At 57.1% G+C, this 20,798-nt stretch overlaps 1 protein-coding gene across 1 annotated transcript in view; it reads left to right on the top strand.

Annotated features, from left to right (window-relative positions):
- The window catches only part of GLB1L3 (galactosidase beta 1 like 3), a 31,265-nt gene extending 11,039 nt beyond the window's left edge, over nucleotides 1-20,226 (top strand). Inside the window, 19 exon segments of the mRNA XM_070383230.1 lie at nucleotides 2,596-2,664; nucleotides 3,116-3,211; nucleotides 3,765-3,873; nucleotides 4,576-4,668; nucleotides 6,035-6,116; nucleotides 7,364-7,428; nucleotides 10,249-10,333; nucleotides 11,757-11,894; nucleotides 12,441-12,476; nucleotides 12,479-12,520; nucleotides 13,049-13,155; nucleotides 14,091-14,231; nucleotides 14,524-14,595; nucleotides 15,030-15,108; nucleotides 15,499-15,586; nucleotides 16,326-16,437; nucleotides 18,476-18,592; nucleotides 18,701-18,759; nucleotides 19,825-20,226. Coding sequence (XP_070239331.1) covers nucleotides 2,596-2,664; nucleotides 3,116-3,211; nucleotides 3,765-3,873; nucleotides 4,576-4,668; nucleotides 6,035-6,116; nucleotides 7,364-7,428; nucleotides 10,249-10,333; nucleotides 11,757-11,894; nucleotides 12,441-12,476; nucleotides 12,479-12,520; nucleotides 13,049-13,155; nucleotides 14,091-14,231; nucleotides 14,524-14,595; nucleotides 15,030-15,108; nucleotides 15,499-15,586; nucleotides 16,326-16,437; nucleotides 18,476-18,592; nucleotides 18,701-18,759; nucleotides 19,825-19,846 — 1,612 coding nt within the window. The 3' untranslated portion in view covers nucleotides 19,847-20,226.
- Nucleotides 20,227-20,798: the final 572 nt, after the last annotated feature.

Genomic DNA, 20,798 nt, shown 5'->3' with positions numbered 1-20,798 from the left:
GATCCAATGCATGTTGGAAATTTGATCTCTGGTTCCTCTGCCTTTTCTTAATCCAGCTTGAATATCTGGAAGTTCACAGTTCACCTAATATTGAAGCCTGGCTTGGAGAATTTTGAGCATTACTTTGCTTGTGTGTGAGATGAATGCAATTGTGCAGTAGTTTGAGCATTCTTTGGCATTGCCTTTCTTTGGGATTGGAATGAAAACTGACCTTTTCCAGTCCTGTGGCCACTGCTGAGTTTTCCAAATTTGCTGGCATATTGAGTGCAGCACTTTCACAGCATCATCGTTTAGGATTTGAAATAGTTGAACTGGGATTCCATCACCTCCACTAGCTTTGTTCGTAGTGATGCTTCCTAAGGGCCACTTGACTTCACATTCCAGGATGTCTGGCTCTAGGTCAGTGATCACACCATCATGGTTATCTGGGTCATGAAGCTCTTTTTTGTACAGTTTTCTGTGTATTCTTGCCACCTCTTCTTAATATATTCTGCTTCTGTTAGGTCCATACCATTTCTGTCCTTTATCGAGCCCATCTTTGCATGAAATGTTCCCTTGGTATCTCTATTTTCTTGAAGAGATCCCTAGTCTTTCCCATTCTGTTGTTTTCCTCTATTTCTTTGCATTGATCACTAAAGAAGGCTTTCTTATCTCTTCTTGCTATTCTTTGGAACTCTGCATTCAGATGCTTATATCTTTCCTTTTCTCCTTTGCTTTTCACTTCTCTTCTTTTCACAGCTATTTGTAAGGCCTCCTCAGACAGCCATTTTGCTTTTTTGCATTTCTTTTTCTTGGGGATGGTCTTGATCCCTGTCTCCTATACAATGTCGTGAACCTCCATCCATAGTTCATCAGGCACTCTATCAGATCTAGTCCCTTAAATCTATTTCTCACTTCCACTGTATAATCATAAGGGATTTGATTTAAGTCATACCCGAATGGTCTAGTGGTTTTCCCTACTTTCTTCAGTTTAAGTCTGAATTTGGCAATAAGGAGTTCATGATCTGAGCCACAGTCAGCTCCCAGTCTTGTTTTTGCTGACTGTATAGAGCTTCTCCATCTTTGGCTGCAGAGAATATAATCAGTCTGATTTCAATGTTGACCATCTGGTGATGTCCATGTGTAGAGTCTTCTCTTGTGTTGTTGGAAGAGGGTGTTTGCTATGACCAGTGCATTCTCTTGGCAAAACTCTATTAGTCTTTGCCCTGCTTCATTCCGTATTCCAAGGCCAAATTTGCCTGTTACTCCAGGTGTTTCTTGACTTCCTACTTTTGCATTCCAGTCCCCTATAATGAAAAGGACATCTTTTTTGGGTGTTAGTTCTAAAGGGTCTTGTACATCTTCATAGAACCGTTCAACTTCAGCTTCTTCAGCGTTACTGGTTGGGGCACAGACTTGGATGACTGTGATATTTAATGGTTTGCCTTGGAAACAAACAGAGATCATTCTGTCGTTTTTGAGATTGCATCCGAGTACTGCATTTCGGACTCTTTTGTTGACCATGATGGCTACTCCATTTCTTCTAAGGGATTCCTGCCTTAGTAGTAGATATAATGGTCATCTGAGTTAAATTCACCCATTCCAGTCCGTTTTAGTTCGCTGATTCCTAAAATGTTAACATTGACTCGTGGCATCTCTTGTTTGACCACTTCCAATTTGCCTTGATTCATGGACCTGACCTTCCAGGTTCCTATGCAATACTGCTCTTTACAGCATCATACCTTGCTTCTATCACCAGTCACATCCACAGCTGGGTGTTATTTTTGCTTTGGCTCCATTTCTTCATTCTTTCTGGAGTTATTTCTCCACTGATCTCCAGTAGTATATTGGGCACCTACCAACCTGGAGAGTTCATCTTTCAGTGTCCTATCTTTTTGCCTTTTCATACTGTTCATGGGGTTCTCAAGGCAAGAACACTGAAGTGGTTTGCCATTCCCTTCTCCAGTGGACCACATTCTGTCAGACCTCTCCACCATGACCCGCCCGTCTTGGGCAGCCCCACACGGAATGGCTTAGTTTCATTGAGTTAGAAAAGGCTGTGGTCTATGTGATCAGATTGGCTAGTTTTCTGTGATTATGGTTTCAGTGTGTCTGGCCTCTGATGCCCTCTTGCAACACCTACCGTCTTACTTGGGTTTCTCTTACCTTGGACGAGGGGTATCTCCTCATGACCGCCCCTCCTGACCCTTGAACATGGAGTAGCTCCTCTGGGCCCTCCTGCGCCCAGAAATCCCATGTCTGTTGTTATTTTGATTAATTTTTAGCAATATTTGGTAGATATATATAGACGTTTATGGTTTTTACCTTTTCTTTGAATTTCTAATGGAAATGACAAACGATAGGATGGTGAGTGGGATAATTTATGGATAAATTCAAGGGATTTAGAATCATAGGATTATTGGCAGCTTGGAACACAAGTAGATGACTAGAAAGGACCTACTGAAAATAACCACTGTGTGTGTGACAAGGTTTAAGTACCAGCGGAAACTTCAGCTTTTTCCACAACAGAGCTCTCTCAGGGCTTGGGACTGACCTGGCAGTTTGGAGGAAAGAAATAAAAGCATGCTGGTTGTACTTCCCTCTTCCCTGCCACAGCTACGTCCCGTGGAACCTCCACGAGCCGGAGAGAGGCACATTCGACTTCTCCGGGAACCTGGACCTGGAGTAGGCTCTGTGACCCGGCCGGGCGGGGCCCCACGGGGCAGAGGGGGCCGCGGGGGGAGCCTGTGCCGGCCCCACGCCCTCCATCATGACCCCGCCACCCCCGGGGCGGGCCTGCCCCCCCTCCCCGAGTCCAGCCCTGCAGCCGTCCCCAGGTGCCCGGCTCGCAGGGTGGTCCCCGCTGGGCTGGGTGCCTCGGGTCAGGCCCTCGGTCAGGACTTTGTGCCCCGGGGCGAGGCACTTCCTTCTGCTCGTGCCCCAGAGCAGCCGCCCCAACGTCCCAGGCTGGGGGCTTGGCGGTGACCCCGGGAGGTGTCTCTGCTCTGTGGGGGGGTGTCCTGACCTCAGAGTCCCCAGCCCCCCAGGGAGGGCCGGGCCGGCAAGGGGAGGGGGCACTGGGCGAGAGGCCCTTGTGCTCCGCGAGCCCTGAGAGTTGGTGACCCCAACCCCCTAGGGCCTTCATCCTGCTGGCGGAGGAGGTGGGGCTGTGGGTGATCCTGCGTCCAGGCCCCTACATCTGCAGCGAGATGGACCTCGGGGGCCTGCCCAGGTGAGCGGGGCCGGCCAGGAGCTGTGGCCTTGGTGGGGCTCTGCTGGCCCTTTGGTCCAGTCCGAGGACAGTGGCGCCTGTTTTGGGTCTCGCTGTCATCACAGCAACGCGGGTGGTGATGCTCCTCCGTTATCCCTGGAGCTGGTGGGCTCCCCGTGTGTCCACACTCCCTCCAGTGGACAGTCTGCCTCCTGGTCAGTGGAGGCTTTGCCCTCCGGGACGGGTGTGTCTGTAGTCCGGCTGAGGAGCAGGACCCACACCCTGCAGGTGACCTGGGGCTGCTTCATTCCTGCTGTCGGCTCCTCTCTGTCCAACTCCTCGGCCTCAGAGGAGCGCTAACTCTGTCCCTAAGCCTGTGCTCTGCTCACAGCACAGGTTTTTCATGAATTGACAAAGAAGGCAGGAGAGTGTTCATAGACCCTCACAACGCCTGTCCTTAGGACGCCGGTGTGCAGCTCCTCCTGGGACGGGTCCGAAAGCTCCCGGGGCCCTGGACAAGAGGGTGGGCCCGGGACCCCACCCCGCCTGCTGAACTTGCCACCCCACACCCCAGCTGGTTACTGCAGGACCCCACGTCGCAGCTGAGGACCACCAACCGCAGCTTTGTGAACGCTGTGAACAAGTACTTCGACCACCTGATCCCCAGGGTGGCTCTGCTCCAGGTGAAGACAGACGGCTGCATCCCGCGATCCTCTGCTGCAGGACCACAGCCGTCCTGGCTCGAGTCCGCAGAGAAAGGCGCTGACAGCCTGCGGCAGGAACTCCAGACCCCCCGCCCCGCGGCGCCTTTTCTAGAGCCAGCGTCCCAGCTCCAGCTCAAGAGTTGAGCGTGTGCCCCTCACAGGGGCGGCCGGGGGTCGCCCGGCAGAGCTGCAGGGCTGGAGGGGGGCGGCTGCCACTCTTCTCGCTGTGGGCTGGGCTTCAGGGAGCAGAGACTTAGAGTGGAAGGCAGTGGGTGAGATCACCTTCAGCCCTGAAGGAGGTCTGCTCGCACGTCCGGGGCCCCGTTGGTGCTCAGCAGCCGACAGGGTGCTCTGAGGAGTGGGTGCAAGGGAGAAACAGAGGCTGTGAGGGCTGCCGGCGGCTCAGGGGCTGGGGCCCCTGGAGGGGGCTTGTGGGCGGAGCCAGTGTCCCCTCCGGCTCGCTGGGTGGTTTCCATGGATGGGAACCAGTGGGTCTGGTGGGGGAGGATGGGGAGCGGGAGCAGAGGGGCCAGCATGGAGCCCTGCCTCCCAAGCAGGTGGACGGCGGGGGGTGGATGCCCGCTGGTGGATGCCCGCGTGCCACGGGTTTGAGGCCCGTGAGTGAGCGGCTCCTGGACCGGGCTTGGGGAGCTCACCCGCTGGCCTGCGGTCCTGTCCCAGTACCTCCAGGGAGGCCCCATCATCGCGGTGCAGGTAGAGAACGAGTACGGCTTCTTCTACAAGGACGAGGCCTACATGCCCTACCTGCTGCAGGTGAGCCGTCTGCCGCCCTCCGGCCGGGCGCCCACCCTCCGGGCCGCGGGGCCGAGGCTCAGCGTCCCTGTGAATCCGCCTGCGGTCAGGGCAGCCAGGGAGGCCGGGGCAGCGCTGGCATGGGGTGAATGTGCGGCTTCTTCCCTGCCGTCTCAGGCTTCCTGTCGGAGCCGGGAGGGCAGGGGGAAGCGGGGTGGAGGGAGTGCCGGGTCCTGGGCCAGTGACCGTGCCGCTGCGGCCTGTGACGTGGGCACCCTCTCTTCCGCTGTCTTTGCCGTCTCGGGGGCGTCTCAGGTCGGGGGGCACCCGTGGTCCCGGTGCTCTTCCCTGGGTGAGACCCTCGGCCCCCAGCCCACAGGAAGCAACCAGGGCGTGAGTGTAAAGCGGGGGTCCCATGTGTCTTGCTCACTTCGGGCAGGCGCAGTGGGGGGGCCCTGCAGCCAATGTCACCCCCGGCCCCCCACGTCCGTCTCATTCAGCAAGATTCTGATTCCTCGATCTGTAGACTGTGCCTGTAGACTCACTGTGGGCCCCAGGCTGGCTTGGTGAGCGCAGGACGCACAGACAGGGTCCTCCGCCCGGGCGTCTGTCAGCTGTGTGTTCCCTGAGTAAGCATGGCTTCCAGATGGGACCGCCCTGGCCCACCTCCCCGGGAGGGTGTGCATCCCTGAGTCCAGACAGGACCCGGCTTTGCGACGCTCACCTCTCTCGGCCCGCAGTCCCGCCGCCCTCCCCAAGGCTCCCCTGTCCGTCTGTCAGTCTACACGTGTGTCCAGTGATGGCTGACTTCCTGTCGCGTGTCCAGTGATTGCTCACTTCCTGTCGCGTGTCCAGTGATGGCTGACTTCCTGTCTGCCCCTCCGGCTGTCAGCCGTCTGTCCGTCATCTGTCTGTGTGTCTGCTGTCTTTCTGCCTGTATGTTAGCTATCTATAAATCTTATCATTTATCTATTATCTACCTGCCTGTGTGTCATCTGTCTTTACGTCTATTGTTTATCTGTTGTCTATAGATCCATCTCTGTATGTCTCATCCATGTATCTCTCTCTCCACATCTCTCTGTCTCTCCCCCGATGTAGGAACCCCCATTCCCTCGTGGACTCAGCTCTGACCTCTTCATTTGAGCCACGGCCATAGGGTACCAGGGCTCACCCCCACCGTGTGCCCACCCCTGGGAAGACGGCAGGCTGGCCGGAGCCCCCAGCCCCCCGCTGCGGAGCGGCCTGTGCAGAGTGCCGACGCGGGCCTTCCTCTCTAGCACCCGTGCTGCTATCTGAGCCCCGGCATATCTGCCTCCTACTTGCCTTGTATTTCCCTCTTTCAAGGAAAACAAGGTGGTGATGTCATCCTGTCCGACTCTCTCCACAGGCCCTGCAGCAGAGGGGCATTGGAGGGCTGCTCCTGACCGCGGATAACACAGAGGAAGTGATGAGAGGACATATAAAGGGAGGTAGGAACCCAGACTTGTTTTAGGGGAGACGCGAGGCTGCGGCAAGACCACTGACTCCTGAAGGAGCCTCAGCAGGGCCAAGCGCACACCCACGCCCGACCCCAAGTGCCCAGATGGCGGGCCGAGGGTGATGTTGCCCTGGCGAGGACTCGGGGTCGGCGGTGGACATGGGCGTGATGTCGCCTGGTGAGGTCTTGGGGTCGGGGGTGGACCCGGGCGTGATGTCGCCTGGTGAGGACTTGGGCTTGCGGGTGGCGTGCCCGCGGGCGGGCTCCCGGGTCCTCACTCCTGACGTCTCCCTGGAGCCTCTTCCTCGCACCTTTCCCTCTTGCCCAGTTTTTCTGTGGCTTAGGGTCTGGGCTGGAGCTGGAGATGCTCAGAGTCAAGCGTTGCCCAGCCTAGGAGCTGTGTAGCAGCAGGAGGCAGTGCTGAGTGGGGCCCGGCCTCCAGAGCCAGCTGGGACCCTGGCTGCGGTCACCGCGGGCGCGCAGTGCCCCCAGGCAGCAGGTGGTGGGGGGATGTCGCCGAGCAGTGGAGGACAGAATCAAAAGGCTACAGCCACAGGGGCAGTGACCAGGGCAGCATGTGTCCAGGGCCCCTTCTTGGTGGCATGCCCACTCTGTTACTGCTGACCATGGACCCTGTGCTGACCGTGGAGTGTGTTGACCATGGAGTGTGCTGGCTGTGGACCCTCTGCTGGCCGTGGATCCTGTGCTGGCCACGGAGTGTGCTGATTTTGGAGTGTGCTGACCCTGGACTCTGTGCTGACCATGGACCCTGTGCTGACCATGGAGTGTGCTGACCATGGAGTTTGCTGACCATGGATGCTGTGCTGACCTTGGAGTGTGCTGACCGTGGAGTGTGCTGACCGTGGACGCTGTGCTGACTGTGGACACTGTGCTGACCGTGGATGCTGTGCTGACCTTGGAGTGTGCTGACCGTGCAGTGTGCTGACCGTGGAGAGTGTGTTGACCGTGGACACTGTGCTCACCACGGGTCTGGGGGTTCCAGGTCCACGTGAGTCATGTGACCTTGATCTAGTCCACTTCTCTTCACACAGCAGGCTGCTTTGAACTGCCCTTCTTCCCTCACGTTGTCCCCGAAGTGCCAGGGACGTGAGGGCATGAGTGGCAGCCCTTCCCACGTGCAAAGGGAGGAGCCGCTGCTGCCCCTTCCTCCGAGGGCGCCCCCCACCCACGTCAGGGGTGGCGAGCCCCAGCAGCCCCCCGTCCTCTCTGTCTCTGCAGTGCTGGCCAGCATCAACATGAAGGGGTTCAAGGTGGACTCGTTCAAGCATCTGTACAAGCTGCAGGTAGGTGGCGGCTGCGGGCCTGGGCAGAGCTGCTCAAGGACAGGCCTTGGGCCCAGCTTCCGGACCAGGGCCGCTTGTCTCGGGCAGTGCGGGGAGTGCCTCCCAGGAGGCCCCAAGGGACAGAGGGGGGTGAACGTGGATGCCTGGCATGGGGCCGTGGCTAAGAAGTCTCCCCGGAGGTGCGCTGGGCAGCTCTGCCCCCTGGCCCCGTGAGCCGCGCAGTGGATGGACACAGCGCCGGGCCGGCGGCCCCTCTCCCGGCTCAGCGGGGCCCGGTGCTCGGGATCAGCTCTGCTTCGCCAGAACTCTGCAGGCTCCCTGCGCCTGCAGACCCACCCTGCCTGCACCCCCTTCCAGGCGCAAACACCCCTGTTGTGGCCACAGCGCTCTCCCCTCAGCCTCCACCCTCCTCCACAGTCTTTTCTCTTTTTTTAAGATGTTTTGATGTGGACCATTTCTAAAGTCTTTATTGAATTTGTCACAGTATTGCTTCTGTTTTCGGTTTCTGTTTTTTGGCCAAGAGACATGTGGTCCCTAGTTCCCTGACCAGGGATCTCACCCACACCCCTTGCGTCAGGAAGCCAGGCATTGACCACTGGCCCGCCAGGGGCGTCCCCTCGGTTTTAGCCCTTTGCTCACTGGTTTCTGCATCTCCGGCCTCCTTGGAAGCAGGGAGCTGTGCTGAGGGCAGCGCCTCCCTTGTTGCTGTTTTCCTCTCGTTCCTTTAAAAGCAGTTTTATTGAAGAACAATTTATACACTGTTGAATCCGCCCATTGAAAATGTATGATTAGCACGGCGTTTTGCAACTGGCACCTGTCTAGAAGGCCTCCTCCTGCAGTCAGCTCCCTCCCTCCCTCCGTCCCAGGGAGCCGTAATGGGCTTTTCTGGACCTTTCATCAAAACGGGGCCTCGGGTATCCAGTCTCTCATACTGCCTGACGACTCTGAGGCCCACGTGTTGTGGCCTCAACTGCCACTGCGTCCCTCGCGACGGCGGCGCTGCATCCCCCCGAGGACAGCGGCCGCGTCCCTCCCGATGGAGGAGCTCCCGCCGCGCACGGACCTCAGGGCCCTGCTCCCCGCCTCGGTGGCTGACACAGGTCGCTTGCGTTTTGAATGCTGACCCCTGCTTGCATTCTGAGGCTGCATCCCCCTTGGTTGTGGGGTAGTCTCATTTTATATACTGGTTTCAGCTCGTTCAGATTTTGTTGAGGACTTTTGCTTCTGTGTTCGTGAGGAATGCTGACGCTTGGTTTTCTTTTCTCGAAATGCCTTTATTCGATTTTGGAATTAGGGTCATGCTGACCTCATAAAATGCCCTCCTTTTCTATCTCCTGGAAGAGATTTTGTAGAAATGTTAGTATATCTTACTCACCGTTTGGTAAAATTCACCATTGAGCGCATCTGGACTTGAAATTTTCTTTTTCAGAGGGCTTTTTATTTAGTTTCCTGATGGATGCAGCATGGCTCAGGTTAGTCCCTCTTGAGTGAGTTCCAGTAGCTCGTGTCTTTATTCTGTCCTTTTTCACCTGTACTTTGAATTCATGACCGTAGAGTGTTTGTAATGATTCATGAATATCCTTTGAATGTCTTTGTTGTAAGTAATGATGACCTTTCTTCCACTCCTGTTATTGACAATTTCATGTATTTCTTCTTTTTTTAAAAATCTTGGTCAGTATGACTTGAAGCTTATCACTTTTGCTGATATTTTCAGAGAACCGTATTTTGGCTTTTTTCTCTATTATGTTTTTCTTTTCTATTATTTCTGCTGTAATCTTTAACATTTTCTACCTTATGCTTCCTTAATGGACAGAATTTGCTCTACTTTTACTAGGGTTTTTTTTTTTTTTTTCCTGGTTGAAGCTTAGGTTACTGACTTGAGACTTTCTGTTTTTCTAATACAAGCATTTAGTGCTATGAATTTTCCTGTGTACACTGGTTTTGCTCCATCCCACCAATTTTGAAATGCTGTATTTTTTTTATTTTCAAGTGATGTTTTTAAAAATGTTCAGAGCATTAAACTTTCATTGGATTTAATTACTAAATTTTTGTTTCTTTACTCCATGTGTCCGTTGGAAGCATATTGTTTAATTTGTCAGCGTTTGGGGATTTTCTAGATATCATTCTGTTGGTGATTTCTGTTTTAATGCTGTGAAGATCCAAGAACCTACCTGGTGTGACTGTTCTTTCGTGTCTGCTACGGTTTGCCTCACGGCTTATGCTGTGGCCATTCCTGGTGCGTGGCCTGTGCGCGTGCATGGCGGTGCTCTGCGTCTGTTTGTGCGTTTCCATCAGGTCAGGCTGGCGGGCGTCACTGCCAGGTAAGCTCTGCCCTTTCTGGTGATCAGAGCTCAGGCCATCGATCACTGACGGAGAGAGCTGACGGCTCTGGGCTTGTGCGTGGTCTGTTCCCCTCTCAGCCTGTCCTCACCAGGCCACAGGTCCCCGCCGTCCTTGTTGTGAGCGCAGGATGCCCTCGGCAATAGCCATCAGGCTATTATTTCCTTTGTTTTACTCTTTGGTTTATTTTCTGCTTTTTTCTGATTTCTTGAGATGGGTAATCAGCCCCCACCCCCAGTTTTATGTTTCTTTTTGTCCCTTTGTCTTAATACACGTGGGGTGTGTTTTTGGGCCTGTGGGGAACAGGAGCCACTGCTGTGGGTGGTTGCAGGGGTGCACTGGGTGAGGGGCAGGGAGCGTCCATGCCCAGCAGGGACGAGTGGAGAGGGAGCCCCTCAAATGCTGACTTGTCATCTTCAGATCTTCTGATCTCCCTTCTTCCTGGCATCAGACTTAGCATTTGATTTGGTTTGTTCCTAGAGACACAAGCCCATTCTGATCATGGAATTCTGGGTCGGCTGGTTTGATACCTGGGGAATCGATCACAGGGTGATGGGTGTGAACGGTGAGTCTGCCGTGGTGTCTGACCTGCGAGGGTCGCTCACCTTGCCCCGCTCTTCGGTCAGCTCTCAGACCTGCACCTCCTGTGGAGGGGTTGCGGCCAAGCCTGAGGGCGTGGGGGCCTGAGCCACTGGCTCCACGCCCTGGAGGCTCGCTGCTCCATGGATGGACAGGTGGTTGGGTAAACAGTGATGAGTCCCCCACCCCTGACCAAGCAGGTGCGGGGACAGAAGAGGCAGGGCCAGCTGCCGGGGGGGTCCCGCACGGTCTCTGAGGGCGGGATGCATCTCCTGACAGTCACAGAGGCCTCTGCAGCTGAGGGGCCAAGAGGTGAGCGTGACTGGAGATCCTGGAGCCAAAGCAGCAAAGCTCTCAGGCCCAGCTCTGTGGCCCCAGTGAGGTGGCCCCTGAAACCTCCTCCTCCCAGGAGCACCGTTGCCAGGATGAAGTGTGGCGATCTGGTAGACCGCCCAGAGCAGTGCCTGGAGGAGGCTGTTAATAGAAGTGTTTTTCTACTAACGGTATTTACAAAAGCAAGCTCACTTGTACTGGAAATAAAGACAACAATCGAAAGATAGTAGGTAACTGAGAAAGGCCTGCTTTGAACGGCAAAATAGGGAGCAAACAAGAATAACTCCAGACGGCCCCCAGTCAACACGGGTTTCCGACCACGTGTCTGTCGGGCACTGTGCGTGTTTCTTCCTATCAGTTAATTCTCATCCATGTGTGATGGGGGAGGGATGAGGACCCTGTTCAGCAGGCAAAGGAGCTGAGGCTCTGAGAGAAAGTGGGCTGAGCACGGCCAGACGGACAGCGAGGCGCACAGCCAGTGCTGAGCCACACCTGGCGAACTTCCAGCCAGGCTGCCTCCTTTAGGGCCGGCGTGGAGATGGCCGTGGGGCACAAATGAGACGGCGGCGGCCACTGCCCCAGAGGCACCATCCGAGCAGGTGGTTAGCAAGAATAGATGAATTATTTGTATAATTTCAAAAATTTAATGGACATGCGATCCTTAAGTGATGTAAAGGCTCTCAGGCTGCTATTTAATAGATGTAGCTCAGAGTGAAATTCTCTGGGAGAAGTAACTTTTGGAAAGGCTCTTAGTATTGGAGAAGGGAATGGCGAGCCACTCCAGTGTTCTTGCCTGGATAATTTCATGGACAGGGGAGACGGGGGGGCTACAGTCCGTGGGACTGCAGAGAGTCGGACACAACTGAGTGACTAACACTAGCTTAGTATGGACAAGCTTAGTTTTCTAGGGTACTTGTGGTCGATTCCGCCTGCTGTCTGGTTAGAATCTCCGTGGACTCTGAGGGACACACGGTTGAGCTGGCTGTGGGGCAGCACCAGAGAGGAGCGGCTTTCCCAAAGGTTCTGTCGTCTCTGAAGTTTTGACCTCTGCTATTTCTCGTCTTCCTCCTCTGCAGAAGTTGAAAAGAGCGTGTCTGAATTTATCAGATATGGGATCTCCTTCAACGTGTACATGTTCCACGGGGGGACCAACTTTGGTTTCATGAACGGGGCCACGAGTTTCGAGAAGCACAGAGGTGTTACCACGAGCTACGGCAAGTGCTCTCCGGCTCGGCCGCCCTGAGCCGGGGGCCCCAATCTACACTGAGCACCGAGAGTTCCCTCCTCTCTCTGTCTTCCTTCCCTCTGAGATGTGCACACTGCAGAGAGCAGGCTGACCTCGCCACAGAGGGGCCACCGTGACCTCTCACTCTGCCCTGCCCGTCCTGATCACGGGCCCCTGACCTGGGCTCCCGGCAGAACCCGGGGTGGTGCCGTGTGGGCCCCAGAGGCCTCCTGGGCGGCCGGGCTGGGGGCAGATGAGTGTCTGTGAAAGGAAGCAGGGAAGGCCTGGTGGCCGTGGCCTCAGACCCGGGCATGGCTGCGGGGATGGCCAGAGTGGTCTGGGCTGGGAAGTCGGCTCCCACCCACTTCGGGGATGGCCAGCGGCCGGTGGGTCTGGGCCAGGGAAGGTGGCGGTGGGGCCCGGCCCACCGGTGGGGGCCCTGCCCAGAGAAGGCGGCCGGTGGTGGGGGGGCCCCGGCTCAGTGAAGGTGGCCGGTGGGGGGCCCTGCCCAGAGAAGGCGGCCGGTGTCTTGCAGACTACGACGCAGTGCTGACGGAGGCTGGGGACTACACGCCAAGTACTTCATGCTCCGGAGCCTCTTTGAGTCCATCCTGGGTACTCAGCTGCCGTTTTGCTGGGGGGCTGGCCATCCTTGGGAAGTTGTGGGAGTGGGTAGGAGAGGGAAGGGTTCCCTATGGGCAGAAACTTAAAAGTGCTTGTGAGGGCAGGGGCTGCCTTCATTCAAACCCTGGTTTTCCCACCTGAGAGCCGCGTTGTTTTTAAGCCCTTTAAGGGACAGCATCTTCTCTGTGAAGAGAGTGGTGCTTGTCCGCTAGAAGTTGGAGCGACTGTTGACAAAGCTCTCTGCATGGAGATGCCCTCATGCACCCCTGAGAGTCACCCTGTGAACTGTATCTGTGGAGATCACCTTAGGGGTGCGCCTCCCAGATGCCAGGGAGCCAGGCAGGGGCAGCGTCCGGCAGAGACCTCCCGCTCTGAGCTCCCAGGGGGTCTGGTCTCCCAGCGTCTCACAGCTTGAGGAACCCCGCCGGGCTGGGACCCCGTCTCCGCGGCGTGAATCCGGGGAGGGCGGGGCAGCGTGGGGAAGGAGGGGATGCTTCCCGCTGCCCGTTTCCTTTGCAGTCAGGCCCCTGCCCCCTGTTCCGAGTCCCACTCCCAAGGCGGTGTACCCCTCCTTGAAGCTATCTCACTACCTGCCGCTGTGGGAGGCCCTGCCTTACCTGCAGAGGGTGAGCACCCTGGGCTCCGGGGACCGGGGGTGGCTACTGGGGACACGGGGGCTGGGGCCGGGCCGAGGCCACAGAGCAGGGAGGCCTTCAGGGCTTTCTGTGAAAGTGGGGACATGCTCCTACGTTTTGTCCACGTTTGGCACCAGCGGGCAGAGCCGGGGTGCCTCCTGGGAAGACCGTGAACGGGTGTGAACTGAAGAGTGGGGGGCCTGGGGGGTGGGATCACAGAGACCCCTGCTCGCAGGCCCTGTCCTGAGCGTGGCCGAGCCAGCAGCCCGTGCAGCTGGGCTCCGCGTCCTCTCCAGCACCACCTCGTCCGACGGCGGGGCCCCCCAGCTCCCCCCAAGACTAGGGTCCGTGTCCGCGCAGAAGAGAAGGAGAGCCTTGCTTGGAAGATGCCGCTCTGCTTTTGTTCGTGTTAATCTGTTTTGCGCGTGTTGCTTTGGCTGTGCCAGGTCTTACTCACGGCTCTTTGTTTTACTCGCCGTGCAGGGGATCTTTAGCCGTGGCACATGGGAGCTAGTTCCCTGACCAGGGACTGAACCCGGGCCCCCAACACGAGGAGCACAGCGTCTTAGGCCCTGGGAGACGTTCCCTCTTGAGCTCACAGGGTTTCTCCTGTGCTGAGCCTCCTGCCACTAGTGAGGCATGCCACGCACACTGTGGATGCGAAGTGCACGCTTGCTCGATGCGTTGCTTTGCTCCCTGGCAGTCGAGCTGGGACTCGGTTGTTGACGCTGCTGGTTCTCAGGATTAGAGCGGGGGCCCCTCTGCCCGCCCCCAGGCTCCTGGTCCGTGGAGACTAGGGCACAGGTGTCGTCACACGGAGTCTCATCAAAGGGCTCTTGGGGACCGTTAGGAGGCATAGCCAAGCTTGCCCAGGGTCTTAGAGAGAAGGGCCTGGTTCTCACCCCAGCTCCCTGCCCACCTCTCAGCCGGTCACCTCTAACGTTCCGATCAACATGGAGAACCTGCCCATCAACAACGGCAACGGCCAGTCCTTCGGGTTCGTGCTTTATGAGATGACCATCTGCTCCGGGGGCCGGCTCCATGCCAACGCACAAGATGAGGCTCAGGTGGGGCTGGGCGTCTGGCTGCAGGCAGGACATCAGCCCAGTTCCACCTTGGGGGCTGCCGTGGGCCCCTTTGCTGTTTGATATGCTTTTAAGCACCTCTGTGTGTGAGGCTTGACTGGGGTGGAAGAGGGCCACTTTACCTGTCACGCTGCAAGTCTGCTGGGGCCTCCGCTTCTGGCCGCCCGTGGACAGCAGGCTGGTGGCTGCCTTCCTGGAGACCGCCCCAACCCTGATCTCCCTGCCCCTTCCTCTGGGTGGGCCTGTCCGTCCGATGCCAGCCCTTCTTTTGCAGGTGTTTTTGAATGAGACGAGTTTAGGGATTCTGACCGATGTTTATCGGGACATAGACATTCCTCCAATCACGGTATGTAACTCGAAAGTCGAGTTGCGGCCCTAGACTCGGGCCTGCAGCGCAAATGCGCTGTTTCTGAGGCAGACCCTCCCATCTCCCCGTCTGCCGTGGGGTGATGGGCCCCTCAGGGTCCTGGCAGAAGGACTAGGCTGCGAGTCTATGTGCAGCCCCAGCCCTCATGTGTCCTGCGCTTCAGCTTCTGCACTTGGGTGCCTGTGGACGTTTCCTGCCAAGCCCCTGGCCGGCGCTCTCACACCGCCGCTGAGCCCCAGGCCTCTGTGAGGGCGGGCCAGGCAGGACCCTCTGAAGCAGCAGCATTCAGGGCCCTTGGGGGGCCTCGGCTTCTCCCCTTCGCTTGTTTTCCCCCTGGGACTTTGAGAAGACTGGGCTCCAGAGGAAAGCCTTCCGTGGCCATATATCCCCATGAACTGGTCTGTCACAAGCAGGAATGTCAGCTTCTAAGGATCCTGGTGGAGAATCAAGGACGAGTCAATTTTTCATGGAAAATTCAAAATCAGCGGAAAGGTGGGCTCTGGTAACAGCCGTGCCCTCCCCGCCTCGTGACTTGGACCCGAAGACTGAGGGTGGGGTTGGAGGGAAGACTGAGCCCTGGCAGAGGTGGGGCCCTGGGTGTGGGGACCAGCGGCGTCTGTCCCCACCCTCCGTCCTGTCGACTCCCACTGCTGGGGGGGGCGTCCTGGCTGTCTGCAGGGGGACCCTGCCCCTCTGGGGAATTCCAGGGGAAGTTCAGGGCTTGGGTGGGAAGCTTTCCTGGTGCTTTGGAGACCCTCAGGCATGCAGGTCAGACCAGTCCGTGCCCTCCCGGGCTGAGCCCTGGTCACTGATGACTCCGGACTGTGAGTCTGTGCTTGGACACTGGAGAGTGTCCTTACCTCTGCTGTCTCCCCGCTGCAGGATTGATCGGACCTGTTACTCTGGATAAAATCCCCCTGAACTGGTTCACCATTTATTCTCTGGAACTGAAAACGCAATTCTTCAAGACGTACGTTCCTTCTAACCCTAACTCTAACCCTGACCCTGACCCTTGTCCTGGCCCTGGGTCTGGCCTAACCTTGGAGACCAGGGAGCTCGAGGCCTTCACCTCCTCCCTTTGCAGATGAGGGTCCACGATTCATGGCCCCAGAGTGAGGTGCTCAGGGTTATCTAGGATCCTGGTTCCAGCAGAGCCCCTAACAGAGAACCCCTGTCCTGAGGGAGAGGCCTGGGGTCAGCTTGTCCTGTGGGGGGGCCAGGGATCAGCCCATCCTGTGGGGGAGGTCGTGGGGAGGTCAGAGGTCAGCCCGTCCTGTGGGGAGGTCAGGGGTCAGCCCATCCTGTGGGGAGGTCAGGGGTCAGCCCGTCCTGTGGGGGGGCCAGGGGTCAGCCCATCCTGTGGGGGAGGTCAAGGGTCAGCATGTCCTGTTGGGGGGGCCCGGGTCAGCCCATCCTGTGGGGACCCGGGGTCAGCCCATCCTGTGGGGGAGGTCAGGGGTCAGCCCGTCTTGTGGGAGGCCCAAGGTCAGCATGTCCTGTGGGGGGGCCAGGGGTCAGCCCGTCCTGTGGGAAGGTCAGGGGTCAGCCCGTCTTGTGGGGGTCTGGGGTCAGCCTATCCTGTGGGGGGGACCAGGGGTCAGCCCATCCTGTGGGGAGGTCAGGGATCAGCCCGTCCTGTGGGGACCCAGGGTCAGCGTGGGCCTTGGCACTGGGAAAGGCTTTCCTGCCCCTCATGTGTGGCCCCCCAGGCTCCGCTCTGCACGCTGGAGGCCTCTCGGGGGCCCCTCCTCGAGCCCTGCCTTCCACCTGGGCACGCTGATGGCTGGCTCCTCTCCACAGGACACCTTCCTCCAGCTGCTCGTGAGTGAGTGCCCCTCCACGCACGCCTGTCCTCGTGGAGTCTGGAAGGGAGGCCCCCGCGTTCTTTCCCTTCCTCATTTCAACCAAGGTTTCCAGCAGGTTTCAGTCTTCCTAAGGTTTCATTGTTTAAGAAATAATAATCAGAGCACAGTGGAAAAGTTCAAACAATAATAATACGTAGACAGCAAAGATGTGGGTTCTCTCCCCGCCCCCCAGCTCCTCTCCACTTCCCAGAATGCGGTGCGGCCAATGGTTTCACGTGTGGTTTCATGAGTAACTGCCTGACACATACATGTCACCTTTTTACACTAATGGGATGTTCCATAAAGTGTATTCTCCAACTTTCCTCCTTTCCTAGGATATTATTTTTTACCCGGTACATCCTCTATTTGTAAACACCTGCATAATACAAAGCACAAAACATGAATGCACAGATCAATAAATTATCACAGGCAACACATTATTACAATAATGAACACTGTACGATCACCCCTGAGATGGACAATGAAACATTGCCAACACCCCTCCCAGCGTGCAGCTCCCCAACAGGTCCCAGTGCAGAGAGCAGCTAGTCAGTGAGGCTCCCTGACAGTGTTTCCAGATGAAACCTGGGTGTGTGTGAGGCGTGAAGGCTCCGCTCCGCTTCTCGCCTCCTCTTCCTGGGAGAGCCGGCGCCTCCCGTCCCATTTCCCTGTCTTCCCCGGGGTGTTGGGCCTCGAATATCCTTGGATCACAAGCAGATGTCTAAAGCCGCATCACTTTTATGGTTGTCAACCGTGGCGTTCATCCCTAGTACTTCGTCCTTGTTTCTGGAAGCAGAAGCCCTGCTGTTTGAAAACAGCACTGCCTGTCACAGGTTGGGAGTTTCGGGCTGCCCCCCGGGTGGCAGGGGCTCTGTGCCCCCTGGACTCCTCTCCGCGCTCCATGCCTGGGAGCCTCAGGCTGCCCCCTGGACTCCCCTCCATGCTCCATACCTGGGAGCCTCGGGCTGACCCCCAGGAGCCTCGGGCTGTGCCCCCTGGACTCCCCTCCATGCTCTATGCCCAGAGCCTTGGGCTGTGCCCCCCAGGAGCCTCAGACTGTGTCCCCCAGACTCCCCTCTGTGCTCCATGCCCGGGAGTCTTGGGCTGCCCCCCAGGAGCCTCGGGCTGTGCCCCCTGGACTCCCCTCTGTGCTCCATGCCCAGGAGTCTTGGGCTGCCCCCCAGGAGCCTTGGGCTGTGCCCCCTGGACTCCCCTCCATGCTCCATGCCCAGAGCCTCGGGCTGCCCCCCAGGAGCCGCAGGCTGTGCCTCTTGGACTCCCCTCTGTGCTCCATGCCCGGGAGCCTTGGGCTGTGCCCCCTGGACTCTCCTCCATGGTCCATGCCCAGAGCCTCGCCTGTGCCCTCCAGGAGCCTCGGGCTGTGCCCCCCAGGAGCTTCGGGCTATGCCCCCCAGACTCCCCTCTGTGCTCCATGCCTGGAGCCTTGGGCTGTGCCCCCCAGGAGCCTCGGGCTGTGCCCCCCGGACTCCCCTCCATGCTCCATGTCCAGAGCCTCGGGCTGCCCCCCAGGAGCCTCAGGCTGTGCCTCCTGGACTCCCCTCTGTGCTCCATGCCCGGAGCCTTGGGCTGTGCCCCCCAGGAGCTTTGGGCTGTGCCCCCCATGAGCCTCGGGCTGTGCCCCCCGGACTCCCCTCTGTGCTCCATGCCCGGAGCCTTGGGCTGTGCCCCCCAGGAGCTTTGGGCTGTGCCCCCCATGAGCCTCAGGCTGTGCCGCCCGGATTCCCCTCCATGCTCCATGCCCAGAGCCTCGCCTGTGCCCCCCATGAGCCTCGGGCTGTGCCCCCTGGATTCCCCTCTGTGCTCCATGCCTGGGAGCCTCGGGCTGTGCCCCTGGACTCCACCCCCGCCCTGCGCTCCATGCCCAGAGCCTTGGGCTGCCCCCCAGGAGCCTCGGGCTGTGCCCCCTGGACTCCCCGCCGCGCTCCACGCCCGGGAGCCTCGCCTGTGCCGTGCAGTGGCTGTGTTCTCAGGTCTCCAGCCTGCTCCCCTTGCAGGGCTGGAATCGCGGGTGTGTGTTCATCAATGGACGAAACCTTGGGCGCTACTGGAATATTGGGCCTCAGGAAGCGCTTTACCTGCCTGGCTCCTGGCTCCAGCCCGGCACCAACGAGGTGGGTGGCCCCAGCCCCCCTTTTTGGGCTCAGACCTGCCCGCACCCCAGGGCTGCTCATCCTGCGCGGGGCTCACCCTTGCTTCCGCCGCCCTGCCTGTCCTTCCAGATCGTCCTGTTCGAGAAGGAGAAGAGCGGCTCGGGGGTCTACAGCACAGACGTCCGCAGGTGGGCGGGGTCGGGTCCGCAGGTGGGCGGGGCCGGGTCCTGACGGCGTCTGCACTGCCCGAGTCCATCCCCGGGTGCACTTTGAGGCGGAAGACAATATGCAGAATATCACACAGCATTGCCTACAGTAGCAGGAATTGAAAATATCCTAAAAGGCAACAGGGAAATCGTTATTTTATTGTAGTAAATTCATGTGATGCTGATTTCAGCCTTTAAAAGTCTCCACGGTCTTCAGTGATGGATGAGCCAGTTAGATGCGCAACCTGCAGCATGTTTTAGTATCTGCTCAGAAGTGCTTCTGGGGCAGATACAAATAAAGTAAACGCATTCTATTTGCCTCTCCATACTCAGCTGGGAGAAAGGGAACTGTCTTTGGCCAAAGAGAGGGTGAAGAGAGAGCGTACTGTATGTTCTGTCTGCAGACTCCTGGTGTGTGTGTGTGCGTGTGTGTGTGTGTGTATTTGTGTGTGTATGCATGCATTTGTGTATGTGTGTGTGTGTGTGTGCACGTGTGTGTGTGTAGTTGCAGGGGTGCAGGGGCAGTGAGCGATGTCTTCAGGCTTTTCGCTCCAGTCTCTGTGTCTCTGTGGTGGTCTGCTGGGTCATCCAGTCAGAGAAGGAACAACAGTGTGCTTGTTGGTTGTGACACGCGTGTGACAACCGTGCCTGGCATGGAGCATCCGTCTTTTGACTCCTGAGCCGTCTGTGTGTAGTCAAAGCTCTTACTGGTCGAGGACAGATATTGGTGACAGAAGCCCCACGGTCATGAATACTGCAACCAGCTCTCTCAAATGGCAGCGCTGGGAGGCAGTCCCTTATGGCCTTCCCTCCATGTCTGAGGGGACTGATTCCAGGACCCCCGACGGTGCTCAAGTCCCTCACAAAACACGGTGAGCAGGCCATCTGCATATGACCCACACACATCCTTCCCCGTACCGCACTTTCAATCCTCTCTGGATTACTTATAACACCTAACGCAATGTAAGTGCTAAATACATAGTTACTGGCCCGTGGTAAATTTAACTTTTGCTCTTGGGAATTTTCTGGAATTGTTTTCCCGAGTAGGTTTCGATTCTCGGTTGGCTGAACCATGGATGTGTTACCTGTGGATGTGGAGGACCAACTGCGCTTATAATCAAAATACAGCACCTGGCTTGAACTCAAAGCAGAGCACCAAAACCAGACTTACCACTTTGTTATGTTGAGTAGAGGTTTCAAGAAGTTTAGCAAGTGATCTGGTGTCCCGAGGGAAGAAGGAACCATCCTGTTTGGCAGGAGGAGGAAGTGAGACTGCCTTCTTCTCCACTGTTGGGAACGGCTGGCTCGACGAAGGAGAATTCTATCATGAACCACACAGCTTCTCCAAAGAACCTTATTCTCTGGGGCTTTAGACTCAAACCCACGCAGTCTGTGGAGAAAACCAGAAATCAGAACCATCAGATCACAAGAACGTATACCTCAGATACTATGTGCACATCATTTCCAAACATGAGACCTATGCCCAGATGGAAAACTAAGGCTCAAGGAGATGTGTCCTTTTTTTGATGACCATCATGTCTCTGATCCACTCTTCTGCTTTCCTATCTCTGCTCTAATTATTTTCTGTTGTTTTAAATTGTGTATCTAAATGAGGTGATGGAGGTTTACTAAACTTATTGTGGTCGTTTCATGACGTATGTGAGTCAGATCATTACGGGGCACACCTTGAATGTGTACCAGGCTGATGTCAATTCTGTCTCAATAAGACCGGGAGGAAGAAAAGACGTAAGGGCCCATTTCCTTCCAGAACCCCAGTGGTGCCGGAACGGAGGCAGATGTGTCTCATCCACCAGCGTGTTCTCAGCATCCAACACGGAGCCCCAGCCCAGCTAGGCGTCCGGAGCAATCTAACCACATCTCTGCTGGGTGTAAAGGACGTGAAGCATTTCAGGGGAGGGACACAAGTGAGGGTCACTCAGTCTTGGTGTATTCTGAGAATCGCAAATAACCTGTTAGGAGCGTGTCACGTCAGGACAGCTAGCCCCTCAAGCCGTGTTCCT

Source organism: Bos mutus, chromosome 15, assembly GCF_027580195.1.
Source record: "Bos mutus isolate GX-2022 chromosome 15, NWIPB_WYAK_1.1, whole genome shotgun sequence".
NCBI lineage: Eukaryota > Metazoa > Chordata > Mammalia > Artiodactyla > Bovidae > Bos > Bos mutus.
This window is presented reverse-complemented; position numbering and strand designations above follow the sequence as displayed.